This window comes from Penicillium argentinense (assembly GCF_028826775.1).
Source record: "Penicillium argentinense strain IBT 30761 chromosome Unknown utg000003l_segment0_segment0, whole genome shotgun sequence".
Lineage (NCBI taxonomy): Eukaryota > Fungi > Ascomycota > Eurotiomycetes > Eurotiales > Aspergillaceae > Penicillium > Penicillium argentinense.
In genome coordinates this window covers 128,433-143,578 of record NW_026622662.1, presented here as the reverse complement: position 1 = coordinate 143,578, position 15,146 = coordinate 128,433, and the positions used below count along the sequence as shown (strand labels likewise).

General features: G+C 53.4%; 6 protein-coding genes across 6 annotated transcripts; 3 read left to right on the top strand and 3 right to left on the bottom strand.

The window, feature by feature from the left end:
• Positions 1 to 62: 62 nt before the first annotated feature.
• On the bottom strand, positions 63 to 1,517 carry N7532_002219 (uncharacterized protein; the record flags this gene model as incomplete). The annotated part of the gene is made up of 3 exons (XM_056614713.1): positions 63 to 391; positions 448 to 576; positions 629 to 1,517. 3 exons carry the CDS (start codon positions 1,515 to 1,517, stop codon positions 63 to 65), a joined length of 1,347 nt encoding a protein of 448 aa, XP_056477685.1.
• Positions 1,518 to 3,155: 1,638 nt separating this feature from the next.
• Positions 3,156 to 3,950, bottom strand: N7532_002218 (uncharacterized protein; the record flags this gene model as incomplete). The annotated part of the gene is made up of 1 exon (XM_056614712.1): positions 3,156 to 3,950. The coding sequence occupies one exon, from the start codon at positions 3,948 to 3,950 to the stop codon at positions 3,156 to 3,158; it is 795 nt and encodes a 264-aa protein (XP_056477684.1).
• A 206-nt stretch (positions 3,951 to 4,156) lies between these two features.
• On the top strand, positions 4,157 to 5,818 carry N7532_002217 (sugar porter family MFS transporter; the record flags this gene model as incomplete). The annotated part of the gene is made up of 1 exon (XM_056614711.1): positions 4,157 to 5,818. The coding sequence occupies one exon, from the start codon at positions 4,157 to 4,159 to the stop codon at positions 5,816 to 5,818; it is 1,662 nt and encodes a 553-aa protein (XP_056477683.1).
• Positions 5,819 to 6,261: 443 nt separating this feature from the next.
• N7532_002216 (acyl--CoA ligase) lies at positions 6,262 to 8,205 on the bottom strand (the record flags this gene model as incomplete). The annotated part of the gene is made up of 5 exons (XM_056614710.1): positions 6,262 to 7,241; positions 7,305 to 7,407; positions 7,460 to 7,797; positions 7,847 to 8,107; positions 8,172 to 8,205. 5 exons carry the CDS (start codon positions 8,203 to 8,205, stop codon positions 6,262 to 6,264), a joined length of 1,716 nt encoding a protein of 571 aa, XP_056477682.1.
• Positions 8,206 to 9,127: 922 nt separating this feature from the next.
• Positions 9,128 to 10,567, top strand: N7532_002215 (uncharacterized protein; the record flags this gene model as incomplete). Its single annotated transcript, XM_056614709.1, has 1 exon — positions 9,128 to 10,567. The coding sequence occupies one exon, from the start codon at positions 9,128 to 9,130 to the stop codon at positions 10,565 to 10,567; it is 1,440 nt and encodes a 479-aa protein (XP_056477681.1).
• A 783-nt stretch (positions 10,568 to 11,350) lies between these two features.
• On the top strand, positions 11,351 to 14,904 carry tcsB (putative sensor histidine kinase/response regulator TcsB/Sln1; the record flags this gene model as incomplete). Its single annotated transcript, XM_056614708.1, has 7 exons — positions 11,351 to 11,434; positions 11,493 to 11,527; positions 11,581 to 12,141; positions 12,209 to 14,404; positions 14,453 to 14,576; positions 14,632 to 14,771; positions 14,823 to 14,904. 7 exons carry the CDS (start codon positions 11,351 to 11,353, stop codon positions 14,902 to 14,904), a joined length of 3,222 nt encoding a protein of 1,073 aa, XP_056477680.1.
• Between the last annotated feature and the right edge of the window lie 242 nt (positions 14,905 to 15,146).

The window sequence follows — 15,146 nt, the reverse complement described above, 5'->3', positions numbered from 1 at the left end:
ATCTGTACAGAATATGCTCGGATGCCCTGGCACATTTACCCAGACTACACTGTATTATCATTCTATTGTCCATACGAGATGTGGACACTTGTTTCAAGATAACCAATAGCAGCAACATGATCAGTCACCAGACACGTGAACTCATCCGTGCCATAGTAAAACGTATTTCCATCATCTGGCGACTGCCCATAACTCAGGGTATCCCCGTACTGCCAGTACAAATCAGCCGACACGCCCTTGGTATTCAGCGCGGTGGCCTGCCAGGGTGCTTCGACGGCGCAATGGTCAGATGTGACTCCGTATTCTTCGAAAAGGCACGGCTTGCCCGCGGCAGCGCAGGCGGCGCCGTGGGATTCGACCCAGCCGTTGCCCCAGTCGTTGGTGGTTCCCCCTGTGTAAGAATGGGTTAGCGGTGGCGACGGAGGTGAGAGCAGATAGAAAACTTACAGCTGGAGGGGTAAAGGTGGAAGGTCCCGAAGTCAATGTCGTCGATGGCTAGGTTCATGGTGAAGTTCAGGCCCTCGCCGTAGGTGTAGGGGTAGCTGCCGTCAGAGAGTGTGTCGAGGCCGAATCCCTCTAGATGTTGTTAGTAGAATGTACATTTGAGTGATGAGAATCGGAAACAGACCATCGCCGATACAAACTAGGTGCTTCGAATCCAGCGATTTGATATACGCGCTCGTCGACTTGACCCAGTCGTAGATCACCGACGGGTTGCAGCCGTTGCAGCGCGGCTCATTCGCCAGCTCCCAGGCAAAGATCGCCGAGGAACTACTGTAGCGCGCAATAACCGTCTTTATGTACGTGCGATAGGCGGCCTGAGCGGCCTCGTTGGTATACCAACTAGTCTGGGAGCCGCCGAAAGCCGTGACGTAGGCCGCCATGCCGCCATAGTCGGACCAGTTGTTGACAAAGTTGATGATCAGCTTCACGTTGTGCTTTTCGGCGGAGGCGACGACGTAGTCGAGGCGCTGTAGACCGTCGGCGCCGGTGTTGATGGTCGCGACACCGTTCTGGAGAAGCTGGTAGTAGACTGTGCCGGAGGACGGGACGGTGTTGACGTCGTTGAAGCCCCAAACGCGGAGGATGCGGAGGCCCGATTCGTTCATGTGGTCCAGGACTAGGTCGACATCGTCATTGTTGGTCAAGAAACCGATCCAGTAGGAGTTGGAACCGGCGAAGTAGCCAGCCTTTCCATCGATGGTGAAGTTGAGTCCACTGGTGCCCGGGAAGACGGTGGATGTTGCTACGGAGGTGGTGGTCGTCTTGGTCGTAGTGGCCAATGTCGTCGAAGTCTTGGATGTCGTGGTACTGCTACTAGTCGTCGTGGCCGTTGTAGTTGTTGATGTCGTGCCAGACCCCGCGACACATTGACTATAGTAGGAATTTTGATACTGGCAGACCCATCCCGACTGGCAGCTTGTGTCACCGGAATAACCCCTGCCTCCACATTGACCGTAGGGGGCCACGGCTGCGGAAGCCAGACTGGCCAGGAGAAAGATGGCGAGGGACTTCATGGCGGGTGCTGCTTGTCGATCGGCACCTGGCGAGTATTACGGTGCGAATATCCTCCCATTTATGACTACGCTACTTCCCGCATCGGCGTCTATTCGATTGCCAATGGCGGACACGACTCCGTTATGCATTTGGTGACTAATTTGCGGCAGTAGCCGTGCATGTCCGGGGTCAGAGCTGGCAACGGAGCGCCATAGGACAAGTAGTATAGGTGTCGTGATGCTCCGTGTTGTTTGGGGCATAGAGGTGGGAATGCCCGGAGGCGCGCGCCGGATTAATTGCGGAGGCAGGGGGGAACCGCCTGGCGGGTGGCTTGCTCCCAGCGTGAAGATAGTTTAAATGAATGGAGCCATACTGCTTCTGCCTAGCGAGGTCGACGGCGTGGCCGCCCTCCGGCCATGTGGTGGATGGACGGGGCGACCGGGGGAATTCGCGATGGAGGCCCCGCTCGCTCGAATTGACAAGGCTGCGTGGCCGTGGTGTGGTGAGCCGGGGGAAAAACAAGCCAGACTCCATTCCATCCACGTCGGAGCGAAATCCCGGCTGTTAGTATTTCCTGGTACATCGAGCGAGCTCCGATGAGGGCGGCTCTCTACTGCAAAGTGTTCGTGATGTGGTAGCCGCGTCTTCTATATGATTCGAGACGCGTCCCCGACGTCTGCCATGGTCACGGCCATGGCCATGGCCAAACTCGGTCGATTTGACTGCATCCGGCCAGCTCTCGCCTAGACGATGTACCAGACGAAAGGTGGCTTGTCCGGCCCGATCAGTCAGATCAGCCAGATCGCAACCATCGCTGGTAGCGAAGGCGCCGTCCGCCAATAATGGCGGCGGGATCTCAGGCCGAGTGTGCTGCGCAGGAATTCTTCTCGGCGTGATCGGGAGTCGCTTGAGATCGGGTGAACCGAGTGTCTGCGCTCGTCTGTGCCGACTACTAAAGTAATGGAGTCGTTCTGTTGGTGAGTTGCTGTTACTAAGTGCTCCGCAGGCAAAGGACTTCTCCGGTATGACTAATCCGTTGGGCAGACATCTCGACGACACAGGCAATTGCTGACTGCCGGTCTGTCCCCTCCACGCCCACATTTTATTTCATCCCTCGCCCTCACTGGCAGGCACCCAGTTACTCCAGACGGAGAAGTGCATCAGGGGGTCTCCACTGGGAAAACTCTGATGGCCCCTCTGCAAATGTGTGCCAATCGACCCTGGCCGTCCGCTCCGCGATGGGGGTGGGAGCGATTAATAATGGCCACACTAGTGAACGCAGTGGGAATAATTTTAAGACCTTCTCGAAAGGGAACTGCGAAATGCCAACCACCTATCACCGTTGCCGGGATGGCCAGACACGCGGGTGGGGGGCGATCTTTATTATTTGCGCGCAGAATCTTCAGTGACGTACCTGTACAAAGCGCCCGTCCGGCTGTGGCGGCGCCACAGACATGCCTGGGTTCGGGCAGATGCCGTAACATAGCTTGCTGGAAGATTGAGTACGGGGGTATGCTGAGGTACACCCAGGTCTTAGTAAGGCCTAAGATACGGTGTGCACTATTATCTACCCAAAGGTACACAGTATGATGTTGCTTTCGGGTTAGTACTATCTAGGGAGGAGTAAACATCTTGGCATGGCATCGCACAGCACATATTCAGGACGGGCACTGCTCCGTCAGACATGATGGGCAAGATATCTTGCATGATGCAAGACCCTGGCTGCCAAGTGACGTTCTCCAGACTCCGCATTTCCCCTCGATTTCGTGGTGGTGCATAGCCAGTCTGGGGCGGTGCGACACACCGAGAGACTCATCGGGAATGAGTTGTGGGCGAACATCCGGAGGGCCTGGAGGTATGGGGATGCCCCGGTCGCATGGCCCACTACTTACCCGAGTATATCCCTGTACTACGACATAGTATACCGTCCTCCTGAGGGCGTGTGAACGGTGCTTCTGCTGGTCAGCTGCGCTGATGATGGGATTATCACAACTGTGATGCATCTCAATCGGCCTCCGCTCGGGTCGGGAGCCGAGCCAAGCCATGCGATCCCCAGAGATGCCGTGACGCCACCGTGCCGACGCCGAGTTTCGCCACGCTTTCATCCCGATCCTTCCCCTCGCCAACGCAACCGGCCGGGGCTCTCGGCTAACCGTCTCACTGGCGAACCACTTCCGATCGTCCACTGGAACTCCTTCTGGCTGGCTGCCCGCCGACAGCCGGTGGGTTTCGGGACCGTGCGAGTCGGCCTCGGCCTTTTTCGTGGCCCATCGGGCATTTGGCGGGCGTAACAGCGAGTCCCGCGAGGCAAGGCAACCGGCACTCGTGGCAGAGCCGTCACAGCGCGTGGTGGCCTCTCCACGTCTCCACTCCGTGTCCCCCGGGGCGGCATTGTGGGCAGAAGGGTGGCCGAAATGACGGACGTTGAGTTTTCCTCTCCGGGCACCCCCCATTATTAAAAGGCCCTGCTGCTCCCTCCCCAGGCTGCTTTTCTTTTTTCTTTTTCCCATGAGCATTTCCCCTCCCTGACCTTCTTTTCTATTACCTGCAGGGCTTCTCGGATCGATTGAATACACATCCATTGATCTTTTGGTATATACTCAACTTCCTGTCTCGATACATACCATCAGAGACAAACCCCCCCCCCCCCTTTTCCATCATGGGAATTGAGTCCACCTCCCACCATGGGGAGTCCATCACCCCTGCTCAGGGCGTGCTGCAGCCCAGCACAGACTCCTCCTACCAGAACAGCCCCGTCCAGAAGCCCATCCAGCCCGCCGGCGTCGACACCCCTATCCCGCGCATCACCATGCGTTCCCTCATCATGGCCCTATTCGTTTCCATGGGTGGTCTGTTGTTCGGTTATGATACGGGTCAGATCTCCGGTTTCCAGGAGATGTCGAACTATCTGGAACGCTATGGCCAGCTGAACAACAAGGGCGAATATGCCTTCAGCAACACTCGTTCCGGACTTATCGTCGGTCTGCTCTCCATTGGTACCCTGGTCGGTGCCCTCGCTGGCGCCCCCGTCGCCGATTATCTCGGCCGCAAGTGGTCCATCACCGTCTGGTGTATGGTCTTGAACATTGGTCTGATTGTGCAGATTTCCTCTCCGGATGGTCACTGGTGGCAGATGGTTGTCGGTCGTTGGGTCACTGGTCTTGGTGTCGGTGGCTGCTCGCTGCTGGTGCCCATGTACCAGGGTGAGAGCGCGCCTCGTCATATCCGTGGTGCCATGATCAGTTGCTACCAGCTGTTCGTCACCCTTGGTATCTTCCTCGCCTACTGCATCAACCTGGGTACCCACACCCTCGACGGCACCGCCCAATGGCGCATCACCCTGGGTCTGACCTTCCTGTTCGCTCTGGTCCTCGGTGGTGGTATGGTCTTCTTCCCCGAGAGCCCGCGTTTCGAGTTCCGTCACGGCAAGGCCGAGAGTGCCCAGCGCACCCTGGCCAAATTGTATGGTATCCCCGAGAACCACAACCGCATCATCGAGGAGATGGATGAGATCCGCGAGCAGTTCGAGGCCGAGTCCCAGAGTCAGAAGTGGAGTGAATTCATCACCGCCCCCCGAATGTTCTACCGCCTTGTCCTCGGTATGGTTCTGCAGTCGCTCCAGCAGCTCACTGGCGCCAACTACTTCTTCTACTACGGTACCACCATCTTCCAGGGTGCCGGTATCTCCGACAGCTTCATCACCCAGGTCATTCTGGGTGCTGTCAACTTTGGCACTACCTTCGGTGGTCTCTACATCGTCGAGAACTTCGGTCGCCGCAAGTCCCTGATCTTCGGTGCCTGCTGGATGTTCGTCATGTTCATGATCTTCTCGTCGCTGGGTCACTTCATGCTCGACATCAACACCCCCGAGAACACCCCCAATGTCGGCAAGGGCATGATCGTCGTCGCCTGTCTGTTCATTGCCGCCTACGCCATGACCTGGGGCCCCATGATCTGGGCCATCGCCGCCGAGCTGTTCCCCTCCAAGTACCGTGCCAAGGGCATGGCTCTGGCCACCGCCTCCAACTGGCTCTGGAACTTCCTGATCAGTTTCTTCACCACCTTCATCACCAACTCGATCGACTTTGCCTACGGTTATGTCTTTGCGGGCTGCCTGTTCCTGGCCGTGCTGGTCGTCTACTTCTTCGTCATCGAGGGTAAGGGCCGCACCTTGGAGGAGCTCGACTGGATGTACGTCAACAAGGTCGCTCCCTGGAAGAGCAGCTCCTATGAGCTCCCCGCTCGCCAGGAATGGACTGGGGATGAGAATCTGTATAACCGCAAGGAGCAGGGTGGTCACCAGCATGCCGAGGTCGCATAAGCAGGGTTTTGTGCTCTTGTTTGAGTTTCCTTTGTGTATAGACGTGGCCTGTTTATATTGTTACGCCACTTTGATTTCGATTGCATGAGTTTCGCGATCAGCATTATGTCTTGGGCCTGGAGTTCCGAGTTACGCCGTCCACGGTTGGATGTATTTATAGAATACCTGAATACCTTGCATATGTTCAATGAACCGAGCATCCTACATTCAATTATTGTATTATCATCTTCTCAAAGTGACCGAGCTGTACTTCATCCATGAATGTATTTTGCAGAGTAGTCGCTACTTAGACCATCCACATGACGTCATATCAAAAGTTATCAAACTGCGTACCTATACGTAACAGCGAAACAAACATGAAAAGTTGACGAATCGGGTTTAGCTGAAGAAAAAAAAAATTCCATTACCATTGTCTACAATAATGTAGGCACGACGGCATAAATTTATAGCTTTGAGCGCACTTCCTCACGCGTCGCGATGAAGCGCTCTTCGGTGCGGGGCGTCTTCTCCAGCTCGCGCAGCGTCCGACGGAGTATTTTCCCGCTGGCACTCTTGGGAATTTCCTCCAACATTTCGACTTCCGTCACCCACTTGTGACGGACCTTATTCTGACGCACATATTCAATGATCTCGTCCAACAACGGCAACACCTGAGACTTGCTCTTTCCCTGTCGGGCGCTGGGCTTCAGCACTACGTACGCCTTCGGACGTTGGCCGGTATAATCATCCGAAATTGCACCCACGGCCACATCCTCCACCATGGGGTGCCCGAGTAAAAGGTCTTCGAGCTCGGCGGGGGCGACGGCGATGCCCTTGACTTTGATCATTTCTTTGATTCGGTCCGTGATGGTGATGAAGCCTTCGTCGTCGATGAACCCGACGTCTCCTGTGTGAAGCCAATTGTCTGCGTCGAAGGCTTCTCGCGTGGCCTTTTCGTTGTTCAAATATCCCATCACGACTTGAGGGCCCCGTGCGAGGATTTCTCCTTGTTCGTTGGAGCCGAGTTCTTTGCCCGTGTCAGGGTCGATGATCTTTACCTCGGTGTTTGCGACGATGGTTCCGACGCGATGGGCGTATTCATAAGTGGCTTTATCTAAAGGATGAGCAGTGATGCAGCTGCATGACTCGGTCATGCCGTAGCCCTGTTTAAAGCCTGTCCGAGGGAAACGACGACTCAGTGCTTGGATGACCTCTGCCGATAATGGTGCTGCGCCCGAAGAGAATTTCTGTACATGGGACAGATCGTAGTTCTGCACGATCGGGTCACGGAGGAGGCGGATCAGGATGGGAGGTACGAGAAGGATCTCGGTGATTCGATACTCGACGATCGTGCTGAGCATGCTCTTCATGGAGAATGCGGGAAGCATGTAGACTTCTGCGTTGCGGAAGACGGGTAAATGCATCTGATGCACGAGACCGGTGACTGATTGTGATGGTTAGCAGGAGTTCAAGCAAGTACTGGTATAATAGGCTGTAGAAGTCTGACTGTGGAAAAGTGGAAGAACGGCCAAGACTTTAGTATGGTCCTCAGATGTGATTTGCGCGACTTGAAGTGATTGGGCGATCACGTTGGAATGAGCAATCATGACCTGGAGCAGGTTAGTCTTTGGCCTCGAAGAGACAGAATACCTGATAACTGACAGCCTTGGGCAGACCAGTAGTTCCACTGCTGAAACTCAGAAATCCACAAACATCTTTATTCGTCTTGCCGACAGGAATTCGGAAGGGGGCGACCTGGTTGGTGCCAGCCTCCCTTCCCAGACGAAGAAGATCTTTGATCGTCGAAAACCCCTCAGCTTGTCCCTCCAGAAGGATTATGCGGTCCTTTGAGATTCCTGCATTCTGTGCGGCCGGAACAGCGACGGGCAGCGATGAAGTTGCGGTCATGAGAACTTTTGCCTGTGCGGTCTTGAGCGCATATGTCATCTCTTCGACATTATATGCAGGCGATGCGCCCGAAATGACTCCGCCTTCATAATCTGTCAACCATAACGAATGTTATTGAAGAGCCAAGGAGAGGAAGCTCACCGATTCGATTGGTCGCAAACATGGCAATGGGATACCATACTGAGTTTGGACTGAAAAGGGCGACCGTGTCCCCCGCAGATAACCCGAATTTATGGACCAAGGCAGTCGAGATATGGGTAGCGTGGCTTTTCACCTCGTCGTACCTCACCCGCTCTTTTGTCGCGGCATTCGTGAATCCGGCGAGTTTGGACGGAGCGTGACCACGGAGTGGAGATGTGGATGACTCGAAAAGCCAATCCCACAGTGTCAAGTCCTCCGGGACTGCGGAGTGACCATTATGTTAGTCTTTCACCCCTTGAATATGTACATGAATTTGCTCCCGTACCGGAGATATCTGGATTCAATGACTTGAAAATCATTATGGAGCCAAGTTTCCACGTCGAGTTTTAGGAGAGAATTGGTAACAGCTCAAACGGTAGAGGATTTGTGAAAAGGATGGCCCAGAGGAGTGTTCCTACTTTAACACAGCTACGAAGTGGGGTAAGAAGATATTGAAATGCGCTCCTCTCGCAGAGTTCGCCGAACCGGGATCGGACCTCGGTTTGACCAGGGCCTGGCATCTTGGATGAAAACAAACTGGCAGGAATAGGTCGTTGCGACCAGACTTTATGTTGGTTTCCCACAGGAGTATGTAGTACTAGACCAATTTTCATGAAAACTAGACTGATCCCTCCCTAGTAAATTCAACTAAGGATGAGAGTCGCTGCAGTGTGAATTGCACTTGGTTTATCTTGCGAGATTGATCGAGGCGTGCTGAGCGGGGAATGCGGGGAAGCTTCCATATTTAACCGGCGGATCTGATTGTGGCTCCAACCACGGATCTCTTCCCGAATTCCACAACTTTATCAAAAACAGATTTTTATGACTGGCTACCAACATCGCACCCTAAGCAGGGCGACGTTGAATAAGTTGATATGCCTACTTTGATCGGCTTCGGGTGGTTTGTGATGCTTTTTTCTTTGGCTATCTTTGTACTGAGTATCGAGTTGCCCTACGGTAGTAGCTGGGCGGGAATCTCGCATCAATGAATCTACGCTAATGTAATCAACAAATGCACCGCGAAAAATTGTGCCTTTCATCTTTCGTTTCATTTCTCATCCGTCGTGATGCGACCCGATCTCACCGCAAATAAAGCCCGACGTGTCGTCACGCTATACCGAAAATAGCAAGGCCGCCTTGTTAGCGCTGCCGCCCCTAAACAATCGCCTAGCCTTCTGCTGACGATGGGATCGAATCGATGCCAACCCCTCCAGCTGCTCCGTCCTCCGGCGCTGAGCTCGCATGCTGCGCACCCAAGCCATGTATAGCCTCAAGTCCTCATGGGTCTCCTCCGCTCTCAATCTTTTGATGCTGGTGGACGGCGTCCAAGCGAGATTCCCAACACCGCTGAAGGATGCAGGGGCACAGCTCAAAACCGACGACGACACAGTCACTTTCGACCCACTCGGTGTCGCCGCGGTTCTCGGGAACCCGCGCGCGGACAAGAGCGCCGTCCGACTGTATACACACTATGGCCGCAGTCTTTTCCTGTGGCCCCACTTCACAATGCTGGGAGGGACGCTGCCGCCGATGCAAATGCTGGTTGAGCACCTCACCGCCACCTTCAAACATATCCACCCGGCAATCAAGACATGCGCAAAGGATACGACTCCTCTGGCGGTACGATCGGACGTGTCGGGAAACGTCTTCAGTCAGCTGCCGTTGAACCAGAACAACTTCTGGCTGAATGATGTTGTCGCCTTTCGCACGTCTGAGAACCCAGCCCATGACTTTGCCATCGTTCTGGTCGATGGAGACGACAAATCAGATGAGCAGAGGAAAAGTGAAGTCCAACTACGAATTGGCGGCTTCTGGTGGCGGTTTGGCAAATGGTCTTTAGATCTGCTCTCCCTGATCAATGGGTCCATGTTGTTGGTCGGCATGGTATTCAGTGTTCTGACAGCCGATATCTGGGGCTTCACTTTGTTCGTCATTTATATCTGCCATTGGCTCGCATCGGTCTTAATATCGCTGTTTGCTATGGTTGACACACATGAGCCAAAAATCAAAAAGGACAAAACCTGGAAGTATGCGGTCTACGAGCGCGAGGAAGGTGGCACCGTCATCTTCAAAGGATACCAGGAGACTCTGGAACGGTGGGCCCGATCAACTTGGGAATACAAGCCATCCTGGAAGAAGGAGTGTCTGCATTGGCTTTGGGTCCTCACGGGAACGTTGTCGGGCATCGCTTCCTGCGCCTGTATGGTCAATATGCGCAGTGACCTGCAGCTGGGCTTTCTGGCGGTGTTGATCTATTCATCACTTGCCGAAATTGTTGCCACTAGAATTGGTCGGACTCTACAGGAAAAGGCGCACGGGGAAATATCGAAAGCTGAAGTCTTGAACAAACCGTCTCGAACCGCGGCCATTATCCATGCAACCCTGGGCGTGATTCCGGGGTGCCGATTGACCGGCTTGAACTGGATTGAAATGCGATTGCTCCCCGCCTGGCCGTTATTTCGAGACATGCAAGATCTGCTGAAAGAAATTGGAGTGATGCAAGAGAATGGCATGATTCTTGCTGGAGAATATGGGCCGCCCGATCCCCCGGTTAACACCGTGTGCACCAGCTTCGTGGATGAATACAAGGGCGACCCGCTGCACGGGCTGGCGAAGAGAATACGCGACGAAATAATTGGAACCTTGTATCCCCAATATTGCGAGATGGGGTCGGAAAAATAATCATCTTACATGTCGAGACCGGGAGAACAGCCCAAGACTGACCCTATAGTTACTCTAAGAGAAAAGAGCCTGGGGAAGTTTTGGGGATTGAGCAGACCAGCGATGAAACCGATGTGTTCCATCTTCGTTTCGGTAGTTATACATGATTTTAATCACGCACACTTACTATGGAGTCTGTCCCCCAGGCAGCTGCTGTAGACCTGTCGATGCTCTGATGCCCAAACGGGAGCTTGATGCCTGAGGCATCAAAGAATACACCTAACTAGATTCGGTTAGCGGCTTCCCGTTTTGTCTCTTTGCGCCTCGCGATAGCAAATTCGAGATGTCAATTTAGTTAGAGCACATTGCCCTAATTGTTTATTTTTTTGTGAGACCATGTCATATCAGTTCCTCGTAGCACGCCTGTCACTTTAATGTACTTCATGGTGAATGTGCGTAGTTAACTATTAACGACGGTCGGCTAGTGTGACCAGTTTAGCGGCAGCCGAGATGGCGTCTGGCGGCATCGAAAGTCGGATCTAGCCCCGTCTAGAATCTCTGCCCCGTCGCCCCCCGGATGTTACTGGCACATGTCTCAAGCAGGGGCTGTCTGGCCTCGCCCCTGTACCACCGGCACCTGACCCCGGCGGGTTACTTCTCGCAATTTCTGGCACGTCTCTTCTTGAAGTGTTTCGCACCGCTTCAGCCCACCATCCCCCAGTTCGACAATTGCGGCATTCAGGTCCTGGTAAAAAGACGCGGCGACATGACCCTCATGAATTGTGTGGACACAAACGCGGTCGGATGCGCATTCCTATCGCTGTGCAGCTTGCGCTGCTGGTGCTGGTGACGACGGTGATGGGGATTGCGGTGCTGGCGATCGCAACAGTAAGACATCAGCAACAATTGACATCCAACGGGGCTTCAGAGCTGATAGTGGTCATAGTGGATCACCACATATAACTTCGTGGTTGGAGTAGGGTACGTGACTCGTCGTGCTGGGCCGTTGGTCGCTTTCTCACTCGATCGTACAGATCCCAGGGTCTCGAGCTCGTCGCGACGATCAAGGCCAGTCAGATCGCGTCGAATCTCGATCTCATCGAGACAACATGCAAGACGATATCGACGCGGCTTCTTGTGCAATCGGCCCTCCGTCGGTACAATCAAGGCAACCGAACCTCCAATAACTGGTTCTATGCCAACACGGATATTCAGTCGGCACTCGGGAGCCGAGGCTACCTGAGCTTGTACCAGGCGATCCTGTATTCAAAGGATGGTAATGGGAGCGAACGTCTGCTGAACGTGACGAGTGATACAGTGCCAGACATCAACCTGCCCTACAACTATCCCAACGGCAGCGCAGTCAAACTGGGCTCACAGGAGAACGGGTTTCCACTGACGCTGTATCCAAACTTGACTTATTCCAATTCAAGCGACGGAGACGTGACCGCCCGCGCATTTCCGGACTATGTACTGGGACTAGGCTCTTCCCTGCTTTTGGGCCCACTGAAGATTAACGATTCGTTCTCCCTCGTCTCGTTGACATTGCCCATTGTCAACAACACATCCGATACCGATCTTCTTGGATTCATAACGTGCGTGTAGTCTTTGGGGTTGGAAGCTCTGTGAAAGTGTTCATTACACAGGCTAACTGGACTCTAGGATTGTTGCCAGCGCGACAAATGTACAGAGTGTCATCAGTTCCCGCGATGGGCTGGGGAATTCAGGACAGGCGCTGTTACTTGGACCAGCAAGACCTGAAAACACCTTTGCATCGACAGCTCAGCCAGCAACTGCGACCTCCGGCGCAGATTTGGCTGCGCTCTCCGAAGCGGCGGTGCATTATGTGTTCGAGCCCACACCCCTTCCAGGGCAAAAAAGCCGGCATAGTGGCGTCTCGACTAACACCTCTTTCCCGTTGTTACGGTATCCGATTGCTTTGGAGATAATGCGCGAGACATATCACAACGAGAACACATCGACCAGTCGGCTCTCTACCACGAATGAAGCAGGAGCCAGCGTCGCCGTCGGTGCGGTTCGCCCTCAGAGCTCATTGGTACAATGGATCTTGATAGTTGAGGAAACCCACGCTGAAGCTTTCGCTCCGGTGAGCCGTCTACGCAAAATTATCCTCGCCTGTGTATTCGGAACTGCGGGTGCGATCATCGTGATGGTGCCGATCCTCACGCACTGGGCAGTTGCTCCAATTCGGAGACTCAGAGAGGCCGCGCAGAAATCAGTCATGCCGCAAACCCCTCCTCGCGAAGACCCTCACAGCCCGGGAGATCACCAGGGCATTGTGGCTCCTACCGATGGAATGGATTCCACTGGAGACCAAAATGAAAAGGGCCCTACTTCCCTCTGGGTGAAACGGCTTCGAAGCCCCTTCGAAAGACTCAACAGCACCTACAATATCACGCCTCGGAACAGGTCACATTTTTTCCAGACCCCCGGCCGGGTCAAAGAGCGACGGCACTGTGTGACGGATGAGCTGACGGAACTGACAAAAACATTCAACGAAATGTCGGACGAGCTCACGATTCAATATAATCGCCTCGAGGAGCGAGTATCTGAGCGAACTCGAGAGTTGGAGAAGGCAAAGCTGGCGGCGGAGACTGCCAATGAAAGCAAGACCCTGTTCATCGCCAACATTTCTCACGAGCTGAAGACCCCTCTGAATGGCATCCTCGGAATGTGTGCTGTCTGCATGGGGGAAGACGATCTTTCACGAATTAAAAAGTCCCTGCGAGTGGTCTACCAATCCGGCGACCTGCTCCTCCACTTGTTGAATGATCTTTTGACGTTCAGCAAGAATCAGATCGAGCAAGCTATTCAGTTGGAAGAAAAGGAGTTCAAGCTCTCTGACATCAGATCGCAGCTGGCGATTATCTTTCAGAATCAGGTGCACGAGAAGGATATTGATTTCAGTGTGAAATGCATTGCGAGTGGAAAAAGCCAATCAGGCTGGTATTCCATGTGCCAGGAGCGAGGCACAGAGTTGGCTCCTCCGGGGCAACTCATGGATATGGTGCTTTTGGGAGACCAACACCGCCTTTTGCAGGTTCTGATCAATCTGGTCAGCAACAGTCTCAAGTTTACACCAGAAAGAGGCAGGGTGGATGTCCGCATTCGGTGTACTGGAGATTTCCTCGGCACGGATATTCATGGCTCTTCATCATCGACCTTCCAACGACCGAGCTCGCAAGTCAATAATCCCGAAGATCCGGTGGAAAACTTCACCACGGACCGGAATTCGCTCGACCAGTCGAATTTACGATCGCTGGTGTTTCACTTCGACGTGGAGGACAATGGACCAGGTATCCCAGCTCACCTCCACCGACGTATCTTTGATCCTTTTGTTCAAGGGGATCTGGGACTGAACCGCAAGTACGGAGGTACTGGTCTTGGTCTGAGCATCTGCTCGCAGTTGTCCCGCATTATGAATGGCGTCATTCTTCTTGACAGTGAAGAGGGACGAGGGTCTACATTCACACTTCGTATCCCGCTGAAATTTGTGAAAGAGCTTTCCCCAAGCTTCCACAGCTCCAGTGCGCCTGTATCACGCACACCCAGTGTACTTTCACTGGATGAGTTCTCGAATACTGTTCGCACAGCGTCCAACCACGGTTCATTTAAAAATGAACCTGCAGCTCCTGGGTTTGACAAGTCTGATATCCAGCCAAGATTGGTTGGTCTGAGCCAGCCATTCTTCACCCCGACTGTACCAACAAGCCCCATTTCATCAGCATCCAAGCTACCGAGAGCGAGTCAAGCCGAGGTGAAGCAGGAAGAGAGTTCGAAAAAGGTTCGGGTGCTGGTGGCTGAAGACAATACAGTCAACCAAGAAGTTGTCCGCCGGTGAGTATAAGTATTTATTGAAGATGGATTCGAGACTGAAGTTTGTAGGATGCTGGCGCTTGAAGAAGTATACGATGTGACCATGGTCAAAGACGGTCAAGAAGCGTTTGATACCGTAAAGTCGAACATGGAGAAAGGAAGTGTCTTCGACCTCATTTTCATGGACATACAGGTACGTCCACATTGTTACATGATGAACTTTCAGACTGAGGTTGACAAATTCTTAGATGCCGAATTTAGATGGTCTTCAGAGCACTCGACTCATTCGTGAGATGGGTTACTCTGCGCCTATTGTGGCATTGAGTGCCTTTGCAGAAGAGAGCAATATCAAGGACTGCATGGACTCGGGCATGGACATGTTCATCAGGTAAGCAGTAAAAGTCCATGATCTGACTGAATGAGTTGCTAATGTCTGTAGTAAACCAATTCGGCGACCGGCGCTGAAGCAAGTCCTCAACAAGTTCGCAACCATCCTTGAAGAGCCGGAGAGTGGCCCTTAAACGGCGTTTGCATCTTATATAATCCTTCGAATCCATTGTATCCTTCCAGCACATATTTCACTAGATTTTGGTGGCCTACTCAGGTGGCTTCTTTTCTTATAACCTCCTACAACATCGGTCCTGGAAGCGCGGCGGAAAGTCTGGGTCCGATGCAGATCGTCATGGTGAAATCGAACAAGAAATTTAAGACCAAGTTTTATACCATGTCACAGTATATTATTCGCAGAGATCACATTACTCGA